This window comes from Tamandua tetradactyla, chromosome 4 (genome assembly GCF_023851605.1).
Source record: "Tamandua tetradactyla isolate mTamTet1 chromosome 4, mTamTet1.pri, whole genome shotgun sequence".
Taxonomy (NCBI): Eukaryota; Metazoa; Chordata; class Mammalia; order Pilosa; family Myrmecophagidae; genus Tamandua; species Tamandua tetradactyla.
The window spans coordinates 183,590,290-183,617,552 of NC_135330.1; the positions used below are offsets into that span (position 1 = coordinate 183,590,290).

The window sequence follows — 27,263 nt, forward strand, 5'->3', positions numbered from 1 at the left end:
GTTCTCCATTCTGACTTTGCATTAGAATCACCTGGGGTGCCTTTAAAACAAAATACCAATGTCCAGACCACATCCCCCAGAAACTCAGGCTCAGTCGGCATTTCTTAAAAACTCCGGAGGGGAATCTATTTTGCACACTCGAGGAATTGGCATTGTCTCTTGAAAAACCCAGGTTAAAATGCTCATCATCTGGCAACTGCAACCCTCTAGCACAGTGTTTCTCAAACCTGACTGTATCTTAGAACCATCCGGAAGCTTTAGAAGTCCTGATGTCCAGGCCACAGCGTTGATCACTTAAATCAGAATTTCTGGGGTAGGAGCCAGGCATCAGAACTTTTTAAAGTTCCTTTGGTGAACCTAATGTACAGCGAGAGCTGAAGATTGAAAATGAAGAGTAGTATGTACTAGAAGAGACATGACATAAGGACTGTTCTCATTTCACCTACGAAGAAACTTGAATAGTTTACTTCCAAAATATCAGGTCTTCCTCCATCATAGACTCAAAAGATAGCTATAGACCCAAAAGTTAAATGTAAGTGAATACCAAATCTACACTTAGAAAATAGAAAAGGTTCCTACAAAACAGGATTTATCAGTGTTTTTCAAATATCCCTATACAGGTTTGCATTTTGCGCAACTTTGCTAAGCAAAGTTTAAAAGTTCTAGTACAAAAACTCCAAAAACAGTCACTAGGTAGACAAAGCTTTTTGTAAACAAGGAGAGTCTGCAAGGTTAAAAGAAATCAATGTGAACAAGTATTCAGTTTCCCAGAAATGACATGAAGAAATAATTGATTCTCAGTATTCAGTGGCCCCAAACTCATTTTCAGAGAAAGCTGGTTAGCATTTTAAAACATGTTAACATTCCCTGTCTTGTTTGCTTTGAGTTAGCAGATGTGTGGGTTCACACAAGAGGCCCTTCCTGGAGAATGGTTTAAGCCCTTAGGAGACTGCCAGACTTGGCGAGGTTGAGGATTTCTCCATGATGCCAAGTGGCCTCTATGGCAATCATCCTGGTACTAGAGGCAAATCCCTGGACTTGGGTTCATGTTTCTAGAGAGCAAAGGTTCTTTTGCAGTCCAGAGAGAACTCTGGGGAAAGAACATAATAAACGAAAAACTACCTTCACTGTTACTACTTGTCATCCTCGATTGCTATAATTGGACAGCTAAATGTTAATCCATGTCTTAGGGACACAAACAGAAACTAAGGCACAGCAGAGAGTAGAGCAAGGGGATTCTTCATCACCTTAATGAAGAATTCAATTCAACAGAGTTCTAGAGAAAATAAGGAAAAACAAGATAGCAGTCACTAATTACACAGTTTGAGGCAATAGAATGTAGGGCAGTAGCCTTGAACTCAGACAGACAGCTGCTAATAACGTGGTCTTGAACAGTTTACTTCCTTCTTTGAGTATCTTTTCTTCATCTGTAAAATTGAGCCAATTACACCAGTTTCAGATATATGTTAATTTAAAAATAGGCTAAGTTTTGTGCAATAAGGAGACTATTCTATTACCTAGCAACTACCAGAATTTCTCTTTTTGAAAAATTTTGTATCCTTTGCACAAAAACTATCTAAGGGGCTGCTTGATGTGCAAGGTAAGAATCTGTAGACATAGAGGTCAGCAGGTACCCAAAGGTGAGAAGAGTATGAGAAAGTAAGAATTATTTTCTCCTGAGAGTGGGGGGAGAGATTACAATGCTGCAATAAACCCCCTATCTACCCTCTCCCAGCCACTGCTTCCCCCCTGACACACAAGTATTTTCAGTAATGCCTACTGGCTCCCTTGAGTGGGAGGAGAATGGGATATAGAAGGAGGAGTTGGGTTTCTCCTCTAGAGAACAAAGGTGAGGAATCCTCTGCAGGTCAAGAGCCTGGCAGCACGGGTCAACCTTAAACATGGGAGAGCTTCAAGACTGTTATGAAGCTTTCAAGCGGCAGGAAAGGCCCAGCTGAATCTGAGTTAGTATGCAAAGAACAAGTGTGTCAAACCCCAGCTGAAGTAATGATGACAGGAACACAGCATTGTTATTTTAAAGCTGAGGCAGGAGGGTGATGACTTCTGAGAACACTTAGCCTGGGACTCTGAAGCAATCTTCTATTGCTAAGTCTTCTCAGGACTTGCTAGAGTATTTTTCTAGTTTTTCAGCCCCCTTAAAGGAGGGCTCCCATGATGATTGAAGGTGTAGAGCATAAGGGCTATGAAGAAAGAAAAATTATAAATGAGACAATTTAGCCAAGATTAATGGAGCAGAATGGCAGACAACAATTACTTACTGAGATTGCATGGTGGTGGGGAATAGCTTTTTCCCATCTCCCCTGTGGATGAAACAAGTCTTAAAGGGAACTAAAAGTGCTGAATTTCCATGTTAAAAGGACAACTTCTACTACAGCCACCATAGTTATAACTGATTCAAGCAAAAATCATCAATTAATACTAAAACCTTTGATTTAAAAGTTCTTGAAAAACAATAGTCACATGGTCTCAAAGTATCACTCTAGAAATGACTTATTAATTACAAAGGGGAAAAGACACCTTAACAATGGTGAAATCTGGTGGACACAAACTTAAGCTAATGAGTGAATATAACTATCACCGATAATGGGACAAACTGATATCATAGGTCCCTGATGTGATGCACTGGGAAAGATATAACATCGCCTATGTAGTATTCCTGTCGAAAATGTTTAACTGAGTCTAATTATGAGGCAACAATCAGACCAGTCCAATTTTAGGAATATTCTGCAAACTGGCCTACTCTTCAAAAAGGCCAATGTCAAGAAAGACGACAAATAGCTGGGAAATCGAGATTAAATGAGATTATGAAGGAAACCAACAGGATGCAGTGGTAGAGAATAATAGTTGTTTGGGGGGAGGAGTCCAATCAGAGGCTCCTTTAACAGGAGTGAATTCATTTATAAATGGTGGCTGCTGCAGGCAGGAGGTGTAGGGAGAGGAAGAAAGGGAGGTGAGAGAGTGAGAGAATATAAACCCTGGAAGCAATCCCGTGTGCCGGTCCACTAACAAGTGTAGAGTGGAAGTGTGACTTTGCTGTACCCTCAGACAGGTGCAGGGCCCACACAGCATACATAATATTTATCTCATGGTGCTGAGCATGATTCTAGGGTTTAAAGATACATTTCTTTCTTACACAATGGCCCCTAAATGTAAGTCACCTACTCTCTGTAGTACTCAATGTTGTGGGAAACCTGTCTTTTTAAGTCTTACAGAGAGGCAGTATGAGGTCTCTAGGGGTGCTTTTGATTGATTTAGATCAAACTTTACTACTGTTAGATAGGGAAACTGGGGGGACCTTTCTGATAAGGAGGGCTCAGCCATGGGAAGAATACAGGAATGAACTGGGAGTAGAGTGCTCCAGGCAGAGGGAACAGCCTGGTAAAGACAATGTTGTGGGCAAGAGACATATTAGGTTATATATACAAAACAGACTCTCAAAATCCAGAAATAATAACCACCACTCGAGACTTAATGTGTCTGCTCTAAAACCTTACAATCTAGACCCCTGTTTTCTCATAAGCATCTTCTAAAGCTGACCATACCATTGCTGTTTTTTTGTTTCTGGCTTATTTTGTCTCACCAAATGCCCCACATGTTCATTCACATCATTGCATGCCTCACGACTTTGTTCCTTTTTGCAGCAGCACAGCCTTCGTTCATAAGTATACACCACCGTTCGCCATTCTACTTCTCCATCAGTGCATCCTTCAGCCACCTGAATGCATCAGGCATCATGTAGAGGGCCCAAAGTCCACAGTCTATCAACATTCTCAATTTTAGATAATTTATCAGTTTATCACACTGGACCAACTTACAAAATCTCTTGCCCTATTCAACGTTCCATGTACTTACGGTGTTCAATTAAACTGTCCGTATAAGTTAAATTAGGAAATGCACTAATTAAAATATAAATTTTGTACCAAATAAACATTTTTTTTTGCTTTCGTCTCACAAAGAAGTTGAAGTTTTAAAATATGAATGACCATCTATTTTCAACACCCTGCAATGCTGACATTCCTTTAGAACTCAGGTCTCTTGACACCAAAGCCAGGGAAAATTCTGCTAGCATTGCTGACAGGTTAGAAACAGATTATGGCCTCTGATATTCCCTCTGGCTAGATTTTGTGGCTGTACTGACACCAAGTGGTATCTCTAATATTAGAGTTTTCTGTGTTCAGCTGATTCAAGAACAAGGTCAGTTGTTTACATAGGTCCCAAGTTTCAGAAAAGAAATAAACAACATGAATCAAATATTTGTTTGAACCAGAGTATCCTACATATGATCAGAAAATTAACTTGAAAAAAGATAACTAAGTCCTAAATGTCAAGTTCTAAAGAGGATAATTAAAACGCCATTGGGGTTTTTCCACAGTAGTGGTGGACAGGATGGAGGGTGACTCCAAATCTTCCTGCTGGGGAAATTTACCCCAGAGCAGAAGGCAGTTGTTTGTAAGATTGGTCCCCCAACCTTGATGGATGCAGTAAAGAGGGAAAAGCTCTTGAACAGCTCTCCTACACAAAAAATCTTCCTGATATGGAAATGAAATCTAGAAGCATGCCAGAAAAGGAGAAAAATTGTTGTCTGGATTGTGATTTCAATACATAAGCTCCCTCAAGCTCTGAAGGAACCCTATTGAGTTCTATAATTTTTCATATGTATACTGGTCCCTGGTTGAGAGGCTCAAAAGGCAAGTTTATGAGTCATGTTGTTGTTTCTCTCTCATTTTATTTCTTTTGGGATTGGGGAAATTGAGCTCTTGCTAATAAAGTGTTATCTATCAGTCCTTTATATGAACATCAGAAGAAGCACTAAGATATACCACTTTATGAGACCTTAAGAAAGAAAATGTCCAGGATGGGGAGTCTACTAGAAGATCGCTGCATAAAATTGAACATCAAATGTTTACACCTCAGTGCAAGAGTTAGGACAAATAAACCTGCCATAAAACAGGGATACCAAGAAAACATGTATGTCTTAATGTCTTAATGTGAGCTCTGGGAGGGGGAACCTCCTTTTAGAATTTGGAACAGAGGAGGGCCAAGGACTCATCTGGGTTGTGGTGAATTCACACTACTCATGTGGACCCCAGAACATCACACAAAGAATTTCACTTGAAGTAGTTCCAGTTGGCAGTGCTCCCCAGTGACTGGCCCAAAAACCAACCCTCTCAGGAAGAACTGAACCACTATCCAGGCCAACATTAGAACGTGACTGATTGGAAAGAGCATCTTAATTTCACGTATGTTAAAATGTGAAAAATGTGAAAAATAGAATTCATTAAACACCGTGATTTTAGAGGTAATGCAGTAAGGATGAAGTACTTAAATGACTAGATCGTACACAGGATTAATTGCTCATGACTATTTCTGGACAAGGATGTGGGGTCAGAAAATGGAGAAGAGAAAAATGAGAAAAAATAAAGTTGCAGTGGCTGAGAGATTTCAAGCAGAGTCGAGAGATTATCCTGGAGGCTATTCTTACGCATTATATAGTATCCCTTTTCAGTTTATGGTGTATTTGAGGGGCTAAGTACCTGAAACTGTAGAGCTCTGCTCCAGTAGCCTTGTTTCTTGAAGATGATTGTATAAAGATATAACGTTTACAACGTGACTGTGTGATTGTGAAAACTTTGTGTCTGATGGTCCCTTTATCTAGTGCATGGACAGATGAGTAAAAAATATGGATAAAAAATAAACAATAGGGGGAACAAAGGTTAAAATATATTGGGTAGATGGATAAACGTGTTCAATGAGAGGGAAGGGTAAGGTGTACGTTATGTATGAGTTTTTTCTTTTTCTTTTTATTTCTTTTTCTGGAGTGATGCAAATGTTCTAAAAAATGATCATCATGATGAATATACACTATATGATGATATTGTGAGCCACTGATTGTACACCATGTATGGAATGTTTGCATGTGAAGAATGCTTGGGTTTGTGTTTTGTTTTATCAATAAAAATACATTTTTAAAAAAAGTAATTGTTAAAATAAAAAAATGGGTGAGGAGTTTATGGGAATGCTGTAATTTTTATGAGTTTTCTGTAAGCCTACGACTTCTCTAATGAAAAAAATTAAATAAAAAAAGATATTTATTGGTGCTGTAATAACAGGCTATTTACATGGAAAAAGAATAAAATGTGAACCCACCATAGAGCGTGCAAAAAAAAAAGAGACATTTATAAGAGTTTTCAGGGATTTTGGGGGGGGGTGGCGGGGGAAATACATGGACTGGGAAACAAAGCTGGGTCTCCTGCATGGCAGGTGAGAATTCTACCACAGAACTACCCTTGCACCCCCTCAGGGATATTTTTTTAAAGTACATCATGGTTTTAAAATTATTTACCAGAGTATTTTTAAAGTATATAAACTTACATGTGGAAATATATTTCCATTAAAAAGGAAGTTTTTCTTAAAGGCCAGCTACATAAGATTGTCAGATGCAGTGAAATTCACCTAAGATTCATGCTACAAAATTAACTTCTAGGCTTAAATTGTTTCAGCTGGTACATTAAAGATAAACTTAATTTGCTTTCTATTTTCCAACTTTTAAAAACAAAGGTCACAGTGTATTTATATTAGTAAGCATACCCTCTTTATTAAAAGATTGTCTACTTTATTGTGGTTTTCGGTTCCTATTTTAATGAAATCACATTTGTAACTCTCTCATTAAATTCTACCACTTTTCAGTATGATACAATTAAAAGATGGCACAAAACCAGATCCCATGGATTTAACAGCCTACACACTAATAAAAAATTGTATCTAACATCAACCCAATCTCTACTGTGAACCCCAGAGTTTTATAGCTAAACTGCATCTCCATTTGGATTTCTAACAGACATCTCAAATTCAGCATCGCCAAAACCTTGATTCCCTCTGCTCCTCCTGAAAGCTTGCCCAGCTTAGAAAATGCCCTGCTATCCACCCAACTGCTTGGGTCAAAAACCCTGAAGGCATACTTTACTCCACACCACCAATTCACAATTCCTATCAATTTGCCTTCACAAGCTCTTTAGAATAGAGCCTTTCCTCATTACCACCACACCTATTACCATCTCCTCTTGCCTGGACCACTACTGCAACAGCTCCTCACTGATTTTCCTGTATCCATTCTAGCATCCTCTAGTTTTCTACAAAGAAGCCACAGTGATTTTTTTTACAATACAAATCTTAGCATATCAATCTCCTGCTCAAAACCTTCCAATACATTTGAAATAAAATTCCTTCCTCTGCCTGGTCCTCCCTTTTCCTGTATTAAACAGAAAAACACAGGACTGAAGCACATATTTTAGAACAATTTACCCAGTAAAACTTTTCATGTTAAAATTGTGTCCTCCTGGGCAGGCCACAGTGGCTCAGCAGGTAGAGTTCTTGCCTGCTGTGCTGGAGACCCGGGTTCAATTCCCGGTGCCTGCCTATGCAAAAAAAAAAAAAAAAAAAAATTGTGTCCTCCCAATAGAGTCGGGAGACTACTCTGGAAGTTGCTCTTGTGCAAGTATCAGATAGACCTTGTTACTTATCATAACTTGCCAACACCCAACCAGGACCATTCAAGTACACCTAGGGCAATATATAAGATTCCACAAGGGTTCCATGCATTCGAGTAACTTTCCAGAAATCTACAACCTTCAGATGGGTCCCTGGTCCAGATAAGTCCTGAAACATAGCCCAGCCTCTCCAGAACATCAAATAGCTCCATCTCCCATCTCCCTATCCCATATTAGTAATAGTAATAACCCTTCCAATATCAAAAATGTAGGATTGCCATAGCCCAAACAACCCCAATGAGAGGTATGGAAAGATCAAAGGTGATGATGGAAGTATACATAAAAGATAGGACTTAACAAATGAATATGAATACTGAATCATTATACTGATATCTCTTTTAGTCTCCAGTATTTTAAAGCAGCTACAAGTAAAAACCTAAAATTGTGAAATTGTAACCCAGGTCAAAGCCTGAAACATCCTTTAGCTAATTGTGGTGCTGTGCTTTGAAATTTATAGCTTTTTTGTTTATGTGTTATTTTTCACAAAAAAAAAGAAGGGAAAAAAAGAAAGTCAATCGTGATGATAAAAAAAATAGTTAAGCCCTCTAGCCTCCTATATTATGGAGCAGATAGAAGGGAAAATCTGAGAGGATCATATGTAGCCCATGACAAACTCTGGGATCTATCCTGTAACCACTTTTTGAAAAGTGCTTTGAAAACTATTGTTTTTTTTATTCTTTGCTTTGTATATATGTTATATTATATAATTTAAAAAGTTAAAAAGAAAATTGTGCCCTCCCCGCAAAAAAGCAGGGTTTTGTTTTCCCTGTGAGGTCATTATCGCTTCTCCTAATTTGTTTCCATTGACATCCTAGGATTATCTCATTTTTTAGAGCAGTCACTTGCTCTTACAGAGAGGCTGCTAATGGACTATGAGAATAATTTCCCTCTTGAAAGGGGAGCTCCCCTTGGCTGAGCTTTGAACTTTGACTTGCCCTGTTTGCAGACCTTGGCTGGAGAGTCCTGCTGAGCCAGTGGTGGTGGTGACAGGGGACTGGCCCACTGAACTAGAATGGCAGGCTGCTTTCTGGGCCTCTGCTCTCTTTTCCTTGTCCTCCACCTTCATCAAACTGAGCAGTCAGGTAGGTGTCTTGACTTATCATTGCATTAGTCATTTTTCTATTGCTATCCTTTTAAAAGGGTCCACAAATGGATTTGTTAGATGATGCTTTTCCTAGGAGCCAAAGGAGTGATCAACCATTGTCTTAATTCACTGTCCTGACCGTGCTTTTTTGGTCCCTTTGTTTGGTGACAAATATGTTGAAAATTATGCTGTCACTTCGAGTCCTCCAAAAAACAGGTGCCAAAATGAAACTGGGCATGCAACTGATTTAGTGGGGGAAATGTCAGTGAACGATAAAAGGGGAGGAAACAGGATTTCGTAGAGAGAGGCTGCAGATCATGATACAGGTCCAGTATCTGTGAAAGGAGAAAAGAAAGGGAGTGGACTGGGTAGAAGAGACTCTGACCATAGTGTGGCTCTGAGAAAGTCTTGACCAAGCCAATGAAGAATCTCCAAGCTAAGATTGCCTGTCAGAGTCTTACATCAGGCAGAAATGGCCTGGCTCCAGTACCCCTGCTTGGCCTAACCATTGACTGGGAGAAGTCCTGGAGGGCATGGCCTCAGTGTGACCAAATGCTACAAGTGACTCTGAAGGTGGGGCAGTTGGAGGCTGCCTGCCAGCCACCCTCCTAGTAGTAACTTCTCTTGAGGGGAGACATAAGTGGTATGCTGCATTGCTTCCATAATCATCCATTAAGTCTGCAAATCAAACCACCAACAGTTCAGCCTTGGTCCTATGAATGGCAGGAGAGACATTCTTTTGGCTTCTGGGTCTCCTGGACCTGACAAGATTGACCTATCTGAGCATTTATAAGGACTGAACTTTTAGCCAAGACCCAGACTATGGTAAGAAGGTTCTTTAACATTCCCTTAACATACTAACACTTAAAAGACAGTGGTTGAGAGGGGCATAGGAATGAGAAAGAAAAAATGGGAAGTCTGAGAACTCTGAAAATCAATTCGAGGAAGTGAAAGTATATCAATTGCTTTAAGATGTGAAAACAGTTTTAATGACTATTTCAAGGAGTCAAATGGTTTGACTCTTTGTGAGTGAATCATGACCCCTGTTGACATTTTCAAATTTCTACATTCTATTTTTATCCAGAAGTAAATCTTGTAAACGGAGGTGGCAGAGAAATTGAGCACTCTTGATCCCTAGGCTTGAAAACCATGTCGGTTCCCAGTTACCTTCTTCCTCAAAGCAACATGCCTTCACATTCTGACCCGAAAGCTGAATTCATACCCTTTACTTCTCATAATACTAATTATTTGTGTAATTGCTTGCGTAACTTCTTAACTGTTAATCTAACTTAACTATTAGATTGTATCTCCACAAGGGTTGGGACTTGATCCTGTCTGGTTTTCTAATGAATTCCCAGCACTTAGCTCAGAATTGGGTGCATGTAAGTGTACCATGAATACTTGTTGGATGAGTTGAATCTATTTTTCCATCTTCATTTCCCATCATTCTTCTCCTTTTTTCCCCCATGCACCCAAGATTTAAGCCAAACTTGGATATTTTCTACTTACTCATATCTCTTTGTGGTAGAGATCAAAGCTATCCCTCCAAATCAACTCTCAGTTTCCATAGTAATAACAGTTGGGAAGCTCTTGTTCAGCACAGCCACATTTTCAAACTCCATATAACTCTATCACTGTCACTAATGGAATGTTAGTGAAAGTTCTGTGTGCCACTTTCAGGCTAAGATTTTAAGATAAGGACATACATCTTCCAGGAACTTTTCACCATCTTTCCCCATCAGTGCCCTGGGGATGGAAAGCCTGAAGATGAAAGGAAACTGGGATCTTAAATTTCACTGTGTATAGGAGAGTCACACACTAACCTCAGCCCCCAACCAGGACTGCTCATGAGCAAGAAATAAAATTCTATGTTTGAGTCACTACTCAACATATTTTGGGATCTATTTGTTATAGCTCTTTAGCCCACCTTAACATACATACTTTGTGTCCTTTTACATTTCCCTGCCTTTGCAGTAATTTTTCTTCAGCTTGATGAATGCTGCTTTTCGAAAATACATTTAATTTGTAATTTCAAGTGTTAGCAGCTCTTCTGCTAACTTTTTCAACCCATACTCCTCCATATTGTAGGCAGAATTAATCACTTTGTTTTAGTTTTATTAAAGCATGTAAAATGTGATATTGTAATTAGTTGTCTGTCTGTCTTTCCTGTACTAAATCATGAAATAAGGGAAGGCAGAGACTGAGGCTTGCATTTTTTTTAAACACCAGTGCTTAACCCCAAGCCTGGTACTTATTAGGTGCTAAATAAATTTTAAGTAACTAAATGAATGTATAACCTGATTTAAAAATTAATGCTCTGACACTATGTCAACTATAGTGGCTAAGTCATATCCTTCAGAGCCTTGGGTTATTTGTTCATAAAATATTGTTGTATATGCTCCACGTAATTCATGAGTATTGCTCATTTATTCAGCAAAAAGGATTGCATACTTACCATACGTCAGTCACTAAGCTTGGCAATGAAGAACTAAATGGTGAACAAAAGTCAGGTGGTTAAAGCACTTCATTTTATCCTAGATTCTTTTGGAAAACAAATATCTCAATACTTGGGTAAGTCCATCAATATTACCATATTGACATTCTTATCTTGCTCTATAGTATTTCTTTCAACCTCAAAAGCAAATGAAGTTCTGAAAAGATGGAAGCGTGCTGGTTCCTATCTTCTAGAAGAAATCTTTGAAGGAAATTTGGAAAAGGAATGTTATGAGGAAATCTGTGCTTATGAAGAAGCTAGAGAAGTATTTGAAAATGACGAAGTAACTGTATGTATTCCCCACCCTCATCCGTCCCACCCTGACAACCTCATCCAGTTTTCTAATTATATAAACTTCTGCTGCCTGAGAGAATAATTATTCTCTAAGGAAACAATTGAGAGACTACACTAAATTAATTAATATATTTATTTATTCTATGAGACTGACAGTCATAATCCTGATTTTATAGATGAGAAAATGGAGATGTAGAAATGTTAAATAATTTGGTCTGGATCACATAGCTAGTAAGTGGTGGACCCACTGCGCTATCTCAGTCTGTTACTTCATATTAATAAAATTAAGCTCATTAATTGACTTACTCATCACATATCAATGTGCTTGGCATTTCTGACAGAATTTGAAAATTTTAATCGACACCTGTTTCAATATACCAGATAATTTTTAAAAACACAAAAATCTCTTTAGGTATTAGATGCCTAGGTTATGGTAAGAAATTTACCCATAATCTATCATTTGGATTAAGTATGTAATTTTTTTTTCACACATGTAGCTATATGTGTACTGTAAGTAATCTAAGCAGGAATTTGACATTTTTAAGTTACCCATCAACTCATTAAAAGATCATCAAATAGAGGTTAGTCAAAACCTGAGGAATTGAATATTTGCATGTAAATATTTCTAAATAGTAAAATATTTAATAAATATTTCCCAATTTTACATATAAATGTAGCAACAGAGTTGATTCTGAATAAAACTTTAACCTGTTTCTCTGCTATATCTTGTAAATGTTTTTAAAATTATGGCTTCTAAAATGCCATATATAGAGAACACTTTCGAAATAGACAATCCTTAATAAGACTAAAAAATCTTAGGTCATGTGAAAGGATTAAACTTTGAAAAGTATTGTGCCCTAAGATTCAGTTTTCAACTTCCTGATAAAGAGAAAATTGTGATCTTAATTTACTATTTATGTCATTATTCAAATTGTTAGAGGTCCAAGTATAATATTATGATTTGGGGTGGGGTGGAGGATACAATATCTTACATGTTTTCTCTGTAGGCTTAAAGTTTGAGGAACTCTAATTTTAGATGCTTCCACCCCAAACCAACCCCTCCTTTCACACCACATACACACTTTAAAATTTTTAATTGTTTAGTTAGCTTATAAGAAAAATTGATGTGAATTTTTTATATACACATCAAGTACTTTTGTAGAGAGTGAGGATATGAATGCGATGATTATACAGGTTCTGGGTTTCTTGATATTAAATATTTGTTCAGCTACAAATGAATGGTTGTTCTAATACCTTAGGCAATGAGCCAATGCTTCGGAGGCTAATCTACTCAAGAAAAAGTTAAATCTAGTTCTGACTTCTTTAGAAAACATTTGAGACATGCATATGTTGGTCCGGAGGCCAGTTGTATGAGGTTATTAACTAGTAGAGAATGAACCTGATCCTGTTTTTGTATTCCAGAAATTCTGTTTTGGGAGGACTTCAAGTGTCTGCCAGCTATTCTTTCTCCTGGCTCAAGGCCCTGAGCCTGCCAGAAAATTAACAAACAAGATTCAGTTGTGTCACAGCTAACCCAGGCTCTGGGAATCATTTCTGCTGGCTCCCTGGGAATCAGAAGCGGGGAAAATCACACAACGGGGGCAGCATAGAGATTTAATGTTTGCTTATTTTTATTCTGGATTCAAAGAGCTTTTCCAGACTACGGCATGGGCTCAGCTTGGTTTATACACATTTCTTCAGAGGATGTGGCCCACTGTTTTTTCTGGGGGCTTTTCCAGACTGGTGTGGATATATTTGACAGGGGAGGGTGCCAAGTTGTTGTGTTGGTTTTGATTCTTGTGCTTGTTTCCAGACTCAGTCTCAACTCTTTGGCAGGAAGCAGCGATGAGTTAGAAGAGCAGTGAGTTTAGGTGCTTCTGCCCAGACCCCTACTTCCTGGCCCCCAGGGGGTTACTCTAAAAGGAGGAAAGCCTCAACGCCTCAAGTCCTGTTCTAGTGTTGCTAACTCATTACTACGTAATTATAACATATTCAAATCTCCTTCAGCAGTTCAGGAAGTACACAGATTTCACTGTCCCTTGTGGCTTCATTTTATGCTGCCTAGTGGTCTGGAGACTTACTTAAATAAGTCAGTGAAGTCAGCACCTTTCCCTATTCCTCTGGAACAGATGGTTATACCCCCTGAGGAATAAAAGATGACATTTAGGAAACTGAGGTTAAGGTGTTGGTACCCACTGCCATAGACTGCTTGCTCTTCTTTAAAAGGATACATACACGATCGAGTCAAGTGAGAAGTTAAGTACCTGCTTGGTAGGATTATGGATAATTTTTATTTTCTTTGTGTTTTTTCCTGTCTTTTTAAAAAAATTCTTTAGAAAAATGAATGCAGATTACTTAGTCAAAGTATAAATATTTTTCCAGTCCTGGAGTGCAATTTCCCTTAACATCTGGTGAAAAGCCACTCCTGAGGTCCATTCATTTCCTCTCACTGTGTGGTGTGCCAGGGAGCTCCACCTTGGCCCACCCTCGGCTGGGGGAAAAGGGGAAGACTGGCTGCTTCTCCGCTTCTCGCCCCACACTCCAGAACCCAGGGAGTGTTCTTGGTGAAGCAGGAATCTGCCCAGGCTGCTTGGGGCCCTTAGGTGGAGTTAGGAGGAGGTGCAGCCTAGACAGCTCTACTGCATATACCTTTCCATGGGGAGGTTTTCAGGTTATTAAAAAGGGAGCAAAAGCACAAGGTGTTAAGACTGGCTGCCTTTCTGAGGATCTGGGAAGAGAAGAATGTAACTTTCCTTCTGAGCACATGGTCACAGTGGGAAACTGGAGTTCTTTTCAGGCTTGACAATGAAAAATTTAGGGTATATATAGATAGGTAGATGAAAAACAAACACAAAAACAAAAACAAACAAATACAAGCACAAATAAGTAAATCATGAGAAATTCACCCAACCTCTGTGAAGACTGAATACCTTGATGAGTAAAAATTTGTTTTGATGCGTAAAGGATAACATTTGGAAGGTTATGGTAATGGTATTTGTGCCCAGTGTCACAGACTATTTCCTTTTGTAAAATAGTTCATATTAAATAGGATATAATTCATTTAGGCATATATTACCTAGTATGCTACATACACTACATTACAATGAGACATTAAATATATATTAAGTATATTACAAGGCTTTTGCATCTTTGTTTAGATCAATATTTTCCTACTAGGTGTGTAAGATTAGCATTTTATTATCTTCAAGGTCATTTAGAGGAGAGAATATAGAAAAACAAATGCTCCATTTTAACATCTTTGTTTTAAATTTACAGAATAAATTTTGGAAATGGTATATGGGTAAGTGACCTTCTTTCATTTCTCTTTGGAGTGAGGTAAGGAAGTTGGATTAAGAAACGTTAGTAACTTAAGGACAGTGGATTTCAAAATTTTCAAGTTTTTATGGCTCCTGGAATCACCAGGACACTGGAACTAATCTGAACGGGATGCGAGTGAGAACGCTCCCACTGGTCCCACCCTCACCCAGGATCTTGGCGGTCCCTCAAGTACATTCTGACAAATCATCTGGGGCAGTAATTTTCCAAACATGCTCCCAGTATGTCATAAGTTCCTGAAGGCTCCGGGTTCACAAGGAGAAGACTAATAGGGATGTGTGGAGTGTGGATGGGGGAGGGGAGTGATGCCAGCGCTAACCAGCAATGCCCTCCTTGAAATTAGTAACAGAATAGTTTAAGCAATTACCAAATAATCATGGTGTTAAGTAAGCAAAGGAGGAAGAAAAGTTGAAGAAAGGGAGAAAATTAACAGGGAGCCTCATAGAGAACAAATCTCATAATGAAAGACACTTAGGGGTAATACATCTCAACACATAGAAAATAACATCCAGCCAGGTCAGGAGAGCGCCTGATAATAACCTGTGATCTCCAGTACAGCTGTGCCCTCCAATTTCCTGTCTCCTGAACACCTCAACATTCTGAAGCACTGCAAACCCCAGAGAAAATGTTCTGTAAGGTCAAGGGATGAGTTAGTGCACCTACTTGTCGGCAGAGGTACAAATCAAGGAGAGATTTGGAGACCAACTTACCCCACACCATCACCCTGCCATAACATTTTCGTCTCCCACCTGTTGCTCTTCTGATAGGTGGCAACCAGTGCATCTCCCAGCCCTGCTTGAACAACGGGTCGTGCCATGACAATATTCGCAGCTACACCTGCAACTGCTCCTATGGCTACGAGGGAAGGAACTGTGAATTTGGTGAGGCCTGGGGCTAGGCAAGTTCACGCAAAACCATTCGAACCACCTCTGCTTTAGGCCACAGGTTTCCTGGTACAGATGAATCTCACGCTCTCTTTCAACCAATGCTTTCTCCTCAATCGCGACTGCCCCTGGTGATTTAAACTCAAGTCCCAGAGTAACCCACGTGAATCATGTTTGATTTTACTCCAAGTGAAATTCTCTTGTTCACAACTAGATTCTTCACTGCAAGAAACACGTGTGATAGCAGTCATTCTTTGAACTGCCCTTCTACCCACAAATACTGTTTCTCCAATATTTTGCATGTCATAGAGTACCTTTTCTCTTCCTCCCAAACCCATTTCTGCCTATCTCATTCATAATGTTCATGAGAATTCCTAGAATACATTTTATCAGAAGCTGGAGTGACACCAGTTGTGGAAACTAAATTTTTAGGGGGTTGGGGGTGGGGAGCCACAAGCAGTTATTATCAAAGCTAAGCCATAACAATGTGAGACTCCACACAGTTAAAAGTTTAAGCTTCAGAAAATTAATATTCTTTATTTCTGCAACAATTTTTTAATAAGGGTGGGAAGAAACCAATTTCCTATTAATAATCATCAGATACAGAAATAAATTTGCTTAATTGTTTCAATGCCAGTAGTCAAAGAAGAGTCGATTTTCTGGGGGGAAAAATTATTTCCAGCCGAGACCTCTCCTATGAAGTCCAGATTTCTATTCCCAGCTACCTTCATGATAACTCCACTTGGATGTATCACAAACATCTCAAATTTAACATGTGCCAAAGTGATCATTTAATTCTCACTCCTATACATGTTTGTTTCTTAATCTTCTGCACTGCAGTAGAAAGTAACCCCAACCCCAGCTGGAATACAATTCCACCAACATGGAATATAAGACTCCTCAGACCCACATCCTACCTTGCTAGACAAGTCTGTGGTTTCTACTTCCAAGCTATACATTGAACTCATGACATCAGTCTCTACTGCCACTAAACAAACTAAGCCACCAACCCCTCTCACCTGGACTACTTTAATGGCCTGTGTCTGTCCCTCATGCCCCCAGTGTTTCCTCCTTTGCTCACATAACAGCTTCAGTATATAGATTAGACCATGTTAACTCCATTGCTCCAAAGTCTTCTATGGATTCCCATTACAATATGGAAAAATCTTCTAACTGTGAAGAAGGGAGGGACCCAATCTGACCTCTATCTCTAATATTATCTCTATCCACTCTCCCCTTGCTGGCTTCAGCCCAGTCACAAGGGAAGCCTTCCTCTCAGCATACCTCAGGCCCTCACAACTCTACTCCTGCCCAGGACCGTGGCTCACTCTCTTCCTGGATGGTTCCATGCACATTCCTGAAACATAGAAGTACTGGAAAGGCTTACAGGAGGAGCTAACCATCTCAAAAGAATGAGAACATTTGGACTGAAAAAGCACCCATACACAAGATTATAAAAAAAAGTATTTCCACAATAACATTTCTGTAATTTTTAAATTGCTTTCAGCTAAAAATGAATGCTACCCAGAGAGGACTGATGGATGTCATCACTTTTGCCATCCAGGACAGGAATCCTTTATGTGTAGTTGTGCTAAGGGATATAAACTTGGTGAGGATCAAAAATTGTGCATTCCAAATGGTAAGTTCTCAAATCAGAAAAGTAGTCTCACTGTTATAATTCTGTCAATGTCCATTCTGCATTCTCCTTTCTTCTCATGCAGTAAAATTTAAAGGGCCATTTCTTCTGTCTGTAAGAATAGCTATAATTCAACCAGTGATCTGTCTCCATGATGGAGCAATCGAATGCCAAAAAAAAGAGTGCTATTTCAGTTATGAGGCTTGCCCAGATTATTGTATTATTTGAGTTAAACTGTAAAGACTTAGAGGAGGTCATTTAATTTCACTATGCTCTACATATGTATGAATTATCACAAAATAATAAGCATTCAAATGAATACTATTTAAATAATTACAACATGAATAAAATCTGATGTTTGACTTGGAACACATTGACTTTTCTTCTCATTTTTTCATCACAAATGAAGAGAAATGTGCATGTGGAGTCTTGAATTCTGAATGCAGCATAACAGTAAGGGAAAGCAAACAGAATCTTCAGAATTTTCCATGGCAGGTAACAAAGAATTTTTTAATGTTTTTTAATTTGATATTTCAAATTTCATCTTGCTTGTCACTTCTACCCTCTGCCCAAAAATGTAATGATTAAATGAAACAAGCATCATAATTTAGGTAAATTACGCACTAATTTACTCTGTATCACCTTTTCAAAGCGCTTTCTACTGCTAAATTCACAACTTCAGATGTCTTTACTATTTGCTAGAAATAAAAAATTATAGCATTATACAGCCTTTACTGAGGGCTGTTCTTCAGTACCTTCAAAAAGCTGGTACTGATGTCATTTTTCTTAGTATATAAACATCTTTAAGTCATGGCTTATATTAACACTTCAGTTTATAAAGCACTCTGACACAGTGTCGGACACACTTTGCATCACTCCCACGCCTCAATCTTAGAGGCAGAAAATCACAATGGTTTTAGGGCACAAGCTATCTTCTCTAACCACTTAGTTTGAGTTTCAGCTCCATTATATATATATATGTATATATATAATATATGCTTTTTGGCATGGGCAGACTCCGGAAATCGAACCTGGGTCTCTGGCATAGCAGGTGAGAATTCTGCCACTGAGCTACCATTGCACCGCCTTCAACTCCATTATTTTGTTCATTAAATTTCTCTTCTTTGGCCCTAGGTTTTGTTATTTTCATTCCCCCCTTAATTGGCTTAGAAGGTTAACACTCTATTTGCTATTTATTTAATGATTTAATACTTTAGCATTCACATCTAACTTAGCAATATATAGTTAGCATTTTTAGCCTCCTCTCAAGTATTTCAAGAACCTCACTTCAAGCTCACCTGCTATTTTTTTTTTCCACATGGGCAGGCACAGGCAAGAATACTGCCACTGAGCCACCGTGGCCCACCCTCACCTGCTATTTTGACCAATATTTTATTCTTTTGTTCTTAACTCCTTCAAAAAGATATTATTATATTTATGGTTTTATATCATAAATATTGGTTTAGATTTACCCATGTCCTCTATTTTCCTTGCTTCTCAGGCCTCTAGCAGATCATTTCCTTTTGCCTGAAGTACAACCTTTAGGACAGACATCCAGTTGAAATATAATGTGAGCCACATATAGTTTAAAACCTCCTAGTACACATTAATAAAAGTAAAAAGAGATGAAATTTGGGGTAATACATCTTATTTAACCCAATATATCCAAATATTATTCCAACATGTGGGTAATATAAAAAATTGTTGATTTTTAAATATATTTTTCATACTTAATCTTCAGATCTGCTGTGCAATTTATGCTTATACTATATCTCAATTTGGACCAGTCACGTTTCAAATGCTCATTAGGCACATATGGTTATTGACTACCATATTGGGCAGTACAGGCTTAGAAGTTTCTTTAATAAGGGTCTGTAGCTAATTAACTCTCTAAATTTTTGTTTTTGTGAAAACATCTTTATTTTACCCTGATTCTTTTTTATTTTTTTAATTTGAGCAATTTTTTTTTGTGTGTGAAAAAAATATATACAAAAAAGCAATAAATTTCAAAGTACATCGCAACAATTCGTTGTGGAACAGATTTCAGATTTTGGTATGGGTTACAATCCACAATTTTAGGTTTTTACTTCTAGCTGCTCTAAGATATTGGAAACTAAAAGAAACAGCAAAAGGATGCTTCAGTAATCATACTTGTTAAACCCTACCTTCTCTGTATAACTCTACCATCACCTTTGATCTCTCTCCACTCTTTAAGGGTATTTGGGCTATGCCCATTCTAACTTTTTCATGTTGGAAAGGGCTGTTAATAAAATATGGATAGGGGGATGGAACTAGTTCATGTTCTGGAGAGGCTGGCTCCTCTGCCTTTCAGGACTTATCTGGTCCAGGGACCCATCTGAGGTTGTAGGTTTCTGGAAAGTTACCCTAGTGCATGGAACCTTTGTAAAATCTTATATAATGCCCTAGGTGTTCTTTAGGTTTGGTGGAATGGTGTTGGTTGGGATTTGGCAAGCTATGATACATAGCAAGCAATGTCTAATTAAAGTTTGCATAAGAGGGACCCTCAGAGGAGCCTCTCAACTCTATTTGAACTCTCTCAGTCACTGATACCTTGTTATACTTTTCTTCCCCTTTTGGTCAGGATGGTATTGTTGATCCCATGGAGCCAGGGCCAGGTTTATCCCTGGGAGTCACCTCCCATGCCACCAGGGAGACTTTCGCCCCTGGATGTCATGTCTCACATCACTCTGATTTTTACAAGACAGTCTTGCTAAGCATACCGCTCTAAGTTGATCTTTTTCCTTCTAACCCTTAAAAATTTTTCAATGACTTAGGACGTCCATTGCTGCTGTTGGAAAGTTGGCTGTCAATCTAATCACTATTTCTTCAGTCTTTCCTGGTTGCTCTTAAGATCTCTTTGTCTTTGGTTATTCCTCAGTTTTGCTATACCATATGACTAGGTGTCAACTTCCTTTTATCTGTTTATCTTGAATTGTGTTCTGCTTCTTGAATCTGTGAGTTTCTATTCAGGAAAAAGTGTTCTCACATGATAATGTGAGAGCTAACAGAAGTGCTCTGGAGGAAGACTCTCTGGATTCAAACCCAACTCTATAACTTGTGACCTTGGACCCTTCGAAAATCATGTACTCTGTCTTGGCTTTTTTTTTTTTTCCATATGAAAAATAAAGAAAATAATAAAGTCAGAATAAAGGTACACATGTAAAACAAAGAGAGTCTCAGTTGGCTGTTCCAGGCTTGCAAGGCAGTTCTAATCTGTCTGATTATTTTGGGATCCCCCTCCTACACCTTCCATTTGGCTGCTCTCTCATCTCCTAAGAGTTTATCCTCCTTACCATGACTGAAGCTAGGTCATTGCCATGCCCATGTTCTAGTCTACAGAAAGAGTGAAAGAAGTCCAGGTCAATCAATTTTGTTACCATGCAAATAATAGGGGAGCTGTACAAATTGCTTATGTTCACATTCCATTGCTGAGAACTTATTCACATGAACTAACTTGGGTGCAAGGAAGGCTGGGATAGTCTTTAGGTGGGCATTCATATGCCCAGCTAAAAAAAGTCTATTATAATGGAAGAAAGGGAGGTTCTTAGCAGTATTCACAAGTTTCTATGTCATAGGTTTGTTAAGACTGTCAATGAGAAAAAAGAAAACTACTAAAACACTTCACACGCTGCCTATATTAAAGGCTCTTAATAATTCTAGCAGCAGTGTACAGCACTGGCTAGAGAATAGAATGTAGCTCACAGACTGGAAATGAAAACAGACTGAAGTAAGTCAGAGTAGACAGAATGATGGACAGGAAGGAACAAAGGCCAGAATGCTAATTAGCAAAAATTTTAAATTGTTTTTCCTCCTTATGCTTTCTAAGAACTATTATTCACATCTCCATTCTTATTGTCTGACCCATCAGCGGGCTCAGGCAAGCCTTAGAAAATGTTGGAATAAATGGATGACTGGCTCAATGTACAGACAATCATTTAACAAATGATGATGGTCTAATTCTAACAATTACATCCTATCATCAGTTTGCCTGTCTACTCAAGGGAATATTAGTTGTCACTTTAACCTACAGAAGATGCAGTAGTATCAGAAAGGCTGAAGACTACAAACTATGGGATGAGCACTCTCTAAAAAAAATGCCAAGTATATTTGGGAACATATTGACCTAGGTGAACTAAATACTGTTAGATTTTTATTCAAGCACTATAATTTTTACATTTAACTTAATTAATACATGGTATTTTCAAAGAAAGTATGATAGTTTCAAAGAAAACTCTGAAAAAGAACGATTAATTGACTTAGGATATAGAATTGAAAATTATCTTTAGAAGTTGTTTCTTACATTCTAAGTAAGAAATTGGTCAAGTTCTATTGCATCGTACCAAAGTCTAGCAGACTAATGCTATAAATGCTATTATTTCTCAAATTTGGTTTTATCTACTTATGAGGATAATAAAACCATCCAGAGTTGTAGTAAGGGTTAAAGATAATGTATGTAGAGAGTAAAGACAACGAACCTAATATTTGGTAGGTATTCAATAATTGGCAACTATTAATAATAAACATGAGATTTCTAAAAATGAAGCTGCATTAAATTTTAAACCTTTTAAAAATATTTTTCTCAGCATTTTCAATTTTGTTAGATGATCTAAAGTTGTAATAATTAACATTTCTTGAGTCAGAACATGTGCTATATGGGTAATGGTGTATTTCATTTTCTCCATTTTATATCATTGGTATTATCCTTTGCTCTGAAATCTCCTTTGTCTGTATTAATATAGACTTGCAGCCTTCTCTTGATTATCCCTAGCATGGTATATCTTTTTCAGTCTTATACTTTAAAATTATTTTATTTTTACATTTAAATTGTATGCTTTATAGGCAGTAGAGATTTAGTCTTTCATTTTTCATACCACCTGAAATATCATTATCTTTTAATTGGAGTATTTAGAACATATACATTTATTTTGACTACTGTATGCTTAGATTTATGCTATCATCTTGCTATTTGTTTTCTATTTTTCTCATCTATTCTGCTCTCCTTTTTCTGCCTTCTTTTGAATTGAATATTTTTTATTTCATTTTGTTTTGTTTATTGGCTTAATAGTTTTCTTTGAATCATTTAGTGGCTTCTTTATAGTATACATCTTTTAACATACCATGATCTACTCTACCTTCAACTGCTATTATATTCCCTCACTATAGTATAAGAACCTTACAACAATACACTCCCATTTTCCCCCTCCTGATCTTTGTCATATATTTTACTTTTATGTATGTTATAAATCCCCTACTACATCTTTATTACTTTTTTAAGCAATAAATTATCACGTAAAAAAGCTAATATACTGGAGTGTAGGTATTTATTTAATGTAATGTATTTATCATTTTTAGTGCTCTTCATTCCTTTTCGTAGACTCAAACTTCCATCTGTTATCACTTTCCTTCTGCATGATGGACTTCTTTTAATATTTCTTACAGTGTAAGATTTCTGGTAATGAATTCTTTTAGTTCTTGTATGACTGAAAAAGTCTCTATATCATCTTCATCTTTGAAAGATTTTTATATGGGTAAAGAATCCTAGGTTGACAGTTTTTTTCCTTTCAATACTTTAAACATGTTGTTCCACTATCTTCTTAATTCCAGAGAAATCTGTCATCCTTATCCTTATTCTCCATGAACGTTCTTTATTCCCCTGCTTTTAAGGCTTTTCTCTTATGATGTGTCCTGCTATAGTTTTTTCATGTTTCTTATACCTAGGGTTTATTGAGGTTCTTGGATCTGTGCGCTTCATTTTCATCAAACTTGGGAACATTTTATCTATTAGTTTTTTCAAATATTGTTTTTTGTACCCCTCTCTTCCTCTGGAGACTTAAATTACGTGTATATTAAGCAGCTTGAAGTCCCACAACTCAGTGATAGGTCTTCTTTTTAAATCTTTCCTTTTGGATAGCTTCCATTGCTTGTCCTCAAAGTCACTAATGTTCTTTTAGAATGAGTAATGTGCCATTAATTCCATACAGTACATTTTAAATGTCACACATTAGAGTTTTCATCTCTAGACGTTTAATATCAGTCTTTATCTTGTCTGTCTCTACCTAACTTTTGAACATTTGTAATTCAGATATAATTTTATTGTCTTTTCTGCTAACTCTAACATCTTTATCAGTTCTTAATCAGTTTTGATAGATTTGGCAAGCTTGATCATGCGGGATTTTGAGCTAAAAATTTTTAGGTGGGACCAGAGCAGTGCTTAGTCTATGGTTAGTTATTCCCCACTACTGAGGCAAGACCCTTCTGTATGCTCTACTCAAGGCCCATTAAGCAAGTGTTCCAACCCAGCTGTGGGAATAGGCACTATTCTCAGCCCTGTGTGGGTGTTCAGCGCTGTTCACTTTAATCTTCAGGTGGCTCTTTTCCCTGACCTTAAGTAGTTTCCTCACATGCATGTGTTAATCACTACTCAGCTGAAAACTAAAGGGGGTCTATTCTGTGGATTTACAGTTTCTGTAAAGTTCACTTCTCTCCATTAACTTTGTCCTACAAACTCAAGCCACTTTGTTCTTCCTGGACTCTCCATTTTATAGCTAAGCACACAAAAACTTAGATTGCCAAGGACCTGTTAAAGACCTTGCAGCCATTAAATGGTGGGGTTGGATGTAAACATCAGCGCTTTTTCTTTGGAGTCCATACTCTAACCACTATACTATACTGCTCCCTAATCTTGCAAATTGTCACTAGTTACAGTCTATTTTGTTTTTTCAAGGTAAAATTAACAAATTCCAAAGAAGAAGATTTCTGTGGTGGTGTTATAATACAGGAAAATTTTGTACTGACAACAGCAAAATGTTCACTCATGCACGGAAATATTAGCGTGAAAACAAGTAAGTATTTTATCACTAATTTGTATAAGATCATATTGAAAATAAAAAGCATCCTGTGTAGGGGGGTGCAAGGGTAGTTCAGTGGTAGAATTCTCGCCTGCCATGTGGGAGAGACCCTGGTTCGATTCCCAGTCCATGCAGTACTCACCCCCCCCCCCCAAAAAAAAACAATCAATAGATGGTGCTGCAATAATGGGATAGTCACGTGGAAAAAGAATGAAATGTGACCCCCACCATAAAGCACACACACAAAAAATCCTTTGTAGGAATGAAAATTTGAAACCTGGGAATCTTGTGTCTAATGTAAGAAAGAACTGAATTGAGATACTTAATATAAAATTAGAAAACAATTGCAAGATACCTAACAGAATGTCTTAGCATAGTGAACAGAAAAATGTTAACTAATATTTAGTATCAGAAGGAAACACAATCCATAAAAATATAATTTGAGATTGAAATGGAACAATTGTGGTATGAGATAGGTAACTAGTGAAAAATCAATAGTTGGGTTCAAATTCCCCCACTATCCTATCTGTCCTAGGGCTATGTGACCTTGAGCTTATTATCTGACTTAAATGTGCCTATCTTCTCATCTATTAAAAATGGGCAATAATATCTATCCCACTAGAGATGCTGTAAATAATAAACTGTGAAAGTGACTTATAAAATGCAAAGCACCCTTTGAATTCTAGTTTATAAATCTGAAGATCCTACAAATAAATTTATTTCTACTTACCACCTTAAATTTTCAATCAACAAAATGCTAGCCTAAAAACTACTTCTGAACAGTCAAGTCTTGGTAAATTTGGAATTAGGAGAAATTCCTCATAATTTCCTCCTACTTTTTGACCATTTCACCAAACACCACTGTATTCACACCCACCCTCCACCCCCACCCCCCAAAATAAGAGTCTACAGAACTTATTTTGATATTATTTAAAGGACATTGTGAGGAGAGGTCATGGACATTAGTTGAAATATTTCACTCTTGTTTGAAATCCACAGAAGAATACTAAAGAGAGCAATGCAGTTAGCCATGGTATGTGAGATCATGCCTCATACCACGACTCGCTGAGAAACTAGTTTCTAATTATCATCTCACCTTTGAAAATCAGACATAAAAAAGATGTGATTGTTCATTATTTCAGACTTCAACAGATCAAGTAATGACCCGCTGACACTCAAGATAAAGAAAATTAATGTGCACATGAGGTATAATGAAGAAACTGGAGATAATAACATTTCACTGTTAGAACTGGAAGAGCCCATTCAGTGCCTCAGCACTGGGCTTCCCATCTGCGTGCCTGAAAAGGACTTTGCAGAACACATTCTGATTCCAGGGAAAGTGGGCCTTGTCAGTGGCTGGACCTTCAATGGGACTGAATTAGGTAATTCACTAGTAAAGTTGCCAGTTACACATCTTGATGGTGAGAAATGTGGAAAAGTACTTAATGTGACAGTCACAATGAGGATGTATTGTGAAAAGAGTGAATTGGTGGCTAGAGAGTGGCTGGAGGGAAGCATTGTTGCAAGAGAACACAGAGGCACTTGGTTTTTAACAGGAATTATGCACTCATCACCAAGAGAAGAATATGGACAGGTATTTCTTTTCACAAAGACATCAAGATATTCACTCTGGTTTGCACAAATAATAAAATAATTACAACTCAGCAAATTGGGAAGAAAATATATGATGAAATTACAAATTTTAACTGCAACCATGGGGATAAACTGAAATTATTACAACAAAACAATTATAAATCTATTGTAGCTTCAGAAAAACCTAGTCAGCATACAAATTGAGTTATTTCTTGCTACATCATTATTAAATGCTGTGGTATTTCTTTAGAACTATGCATCTAAATAGAGACTTTAAAAGAGAAACTGATGTATTAAATAATAAAATATGTAATAAAATCCAGTTTTCTAAAGCTGTCTGCTTTTTCACATTTAATGCTTTCTGATGCTAACAAGTCAATGAACCTAGCTTATTCTAATAATAAATATTCTACATATAAGTCTATGCCTTTGATATGGAAACTTATAAGAACTGCTAGTCAGAGTCAAAACATAACTTTCTAATTCTGTTGGATTCACCTATTGCCAGTATGAGTGAAATGGATGCTAAATGTTGGAAGAGGCAACTGGATGAGGATTAGAAATAACAAAACAATAGTAAATTAATACTAAAATAATACTAAAAGGGAATATTGTATGAAATAGTTTTAGAGAAAAGGATCAGGAAGTATAAGAGATTGAAAAGACAGACAGAAAATCTGGGGCCTTTAAAAGAGCACTGAGTACCAGAAAAGGTACTTATTAAAGGAGGGAAATGTCATGGACAGATTCCAAGAAAACTAGTGATTCAGGATTTAAATGATGTTATCTCTCAACTCAGCTATAGAACTACTTATGTAAGTCTTAGACGATTATTTAATCTCTTTTGTCTCAGTTTCCTCATCTCTAAATGGAAATAATAGCAGCATCTACCAAGGAGGGCTGAGTTAAAGCTAGGACAGTATTTTTAACACATTTGCTGAATAACAATATTAGTTATTGTCATCATGAAGACTACAGTTTCAACCAAGAATAGAATAGATACACAGCCCAGAACAAAGAATCATGCTTCCTTGGAGACCAGAACTATAAGTGGGGGTTCTAATTGGTACTGAAATGAAAAAGTGAAAGCAAATGGATAGAAATGCTGTAATGGTTTAGTTTTTCAGTTAATCAAAATGAGTACCAAAACTGTTCCTCAACTAACTGTACACAATTTCTAGTTAGTGAGTTCCCTTAAGTGTAATAAAAGAGATTTCAAAGGTTAAATGGCTTTTTGTATTCTATGGCAAGACAAATGAAGAAAGGACAATTGAGTAGAAAAGCTAAAACTGAAAACAGTGTTTAGATGAAGATGGTTTGCCTGGAGCCTTATCCTGCAAGTGGGGGTGGGATTTAAAATGTAGGTGATTTAAATATTCAAGTTGAAAAACAGGGAGTTTAAACACAGGTCAGATATATAAGGTCTTACTGTTTTTAAATACACCAAGCAACTTTCACTATAGTTTTAGTTCCAGGAATAAACTTTTTTTTTGCCAATTTGCAGA

The 27,263-nt window shown here is 37.4% G+C and overlaps 1 protein-coding gene across 1 annotated transcript; it reads left to right on the forward strand.

Annotated features, from left to right (window-relative positions):
* The first annotated feature begins 8,503 nt into the window (after window positions 1-8,503).
* PROZ (protein Z, vitamin K dependent plasma glycoprotein) lies at window positions 8,504-26,973 on the forward strand. Its single transcript, XM_077158738.1, has 8 exons — window positions 8,504-8,650; window positions 11,272-11,435; window positions 14,717-14,741; window positions 15,544-15,657; window positions 17,168-17,299; window positions 17,706-17,791; window positions 24,042-24,159; window positions 25,308-26,973. The coding sequence occupies exons 1-8, from the start codon at window positions 8,581-8,583 to the stop codon at window positions 25,817-25,819; spliced, it is 1,221 nt and encodes a 406-aa protein (XP_077014853.1). The 5' UTR covers window positions 8,504-8,580; the 3' UTR covers window positions 25,820-26,973.
* The last annotated feature ends 290 nt before the right edge of the window (window positions 26,974-27,263 follow it).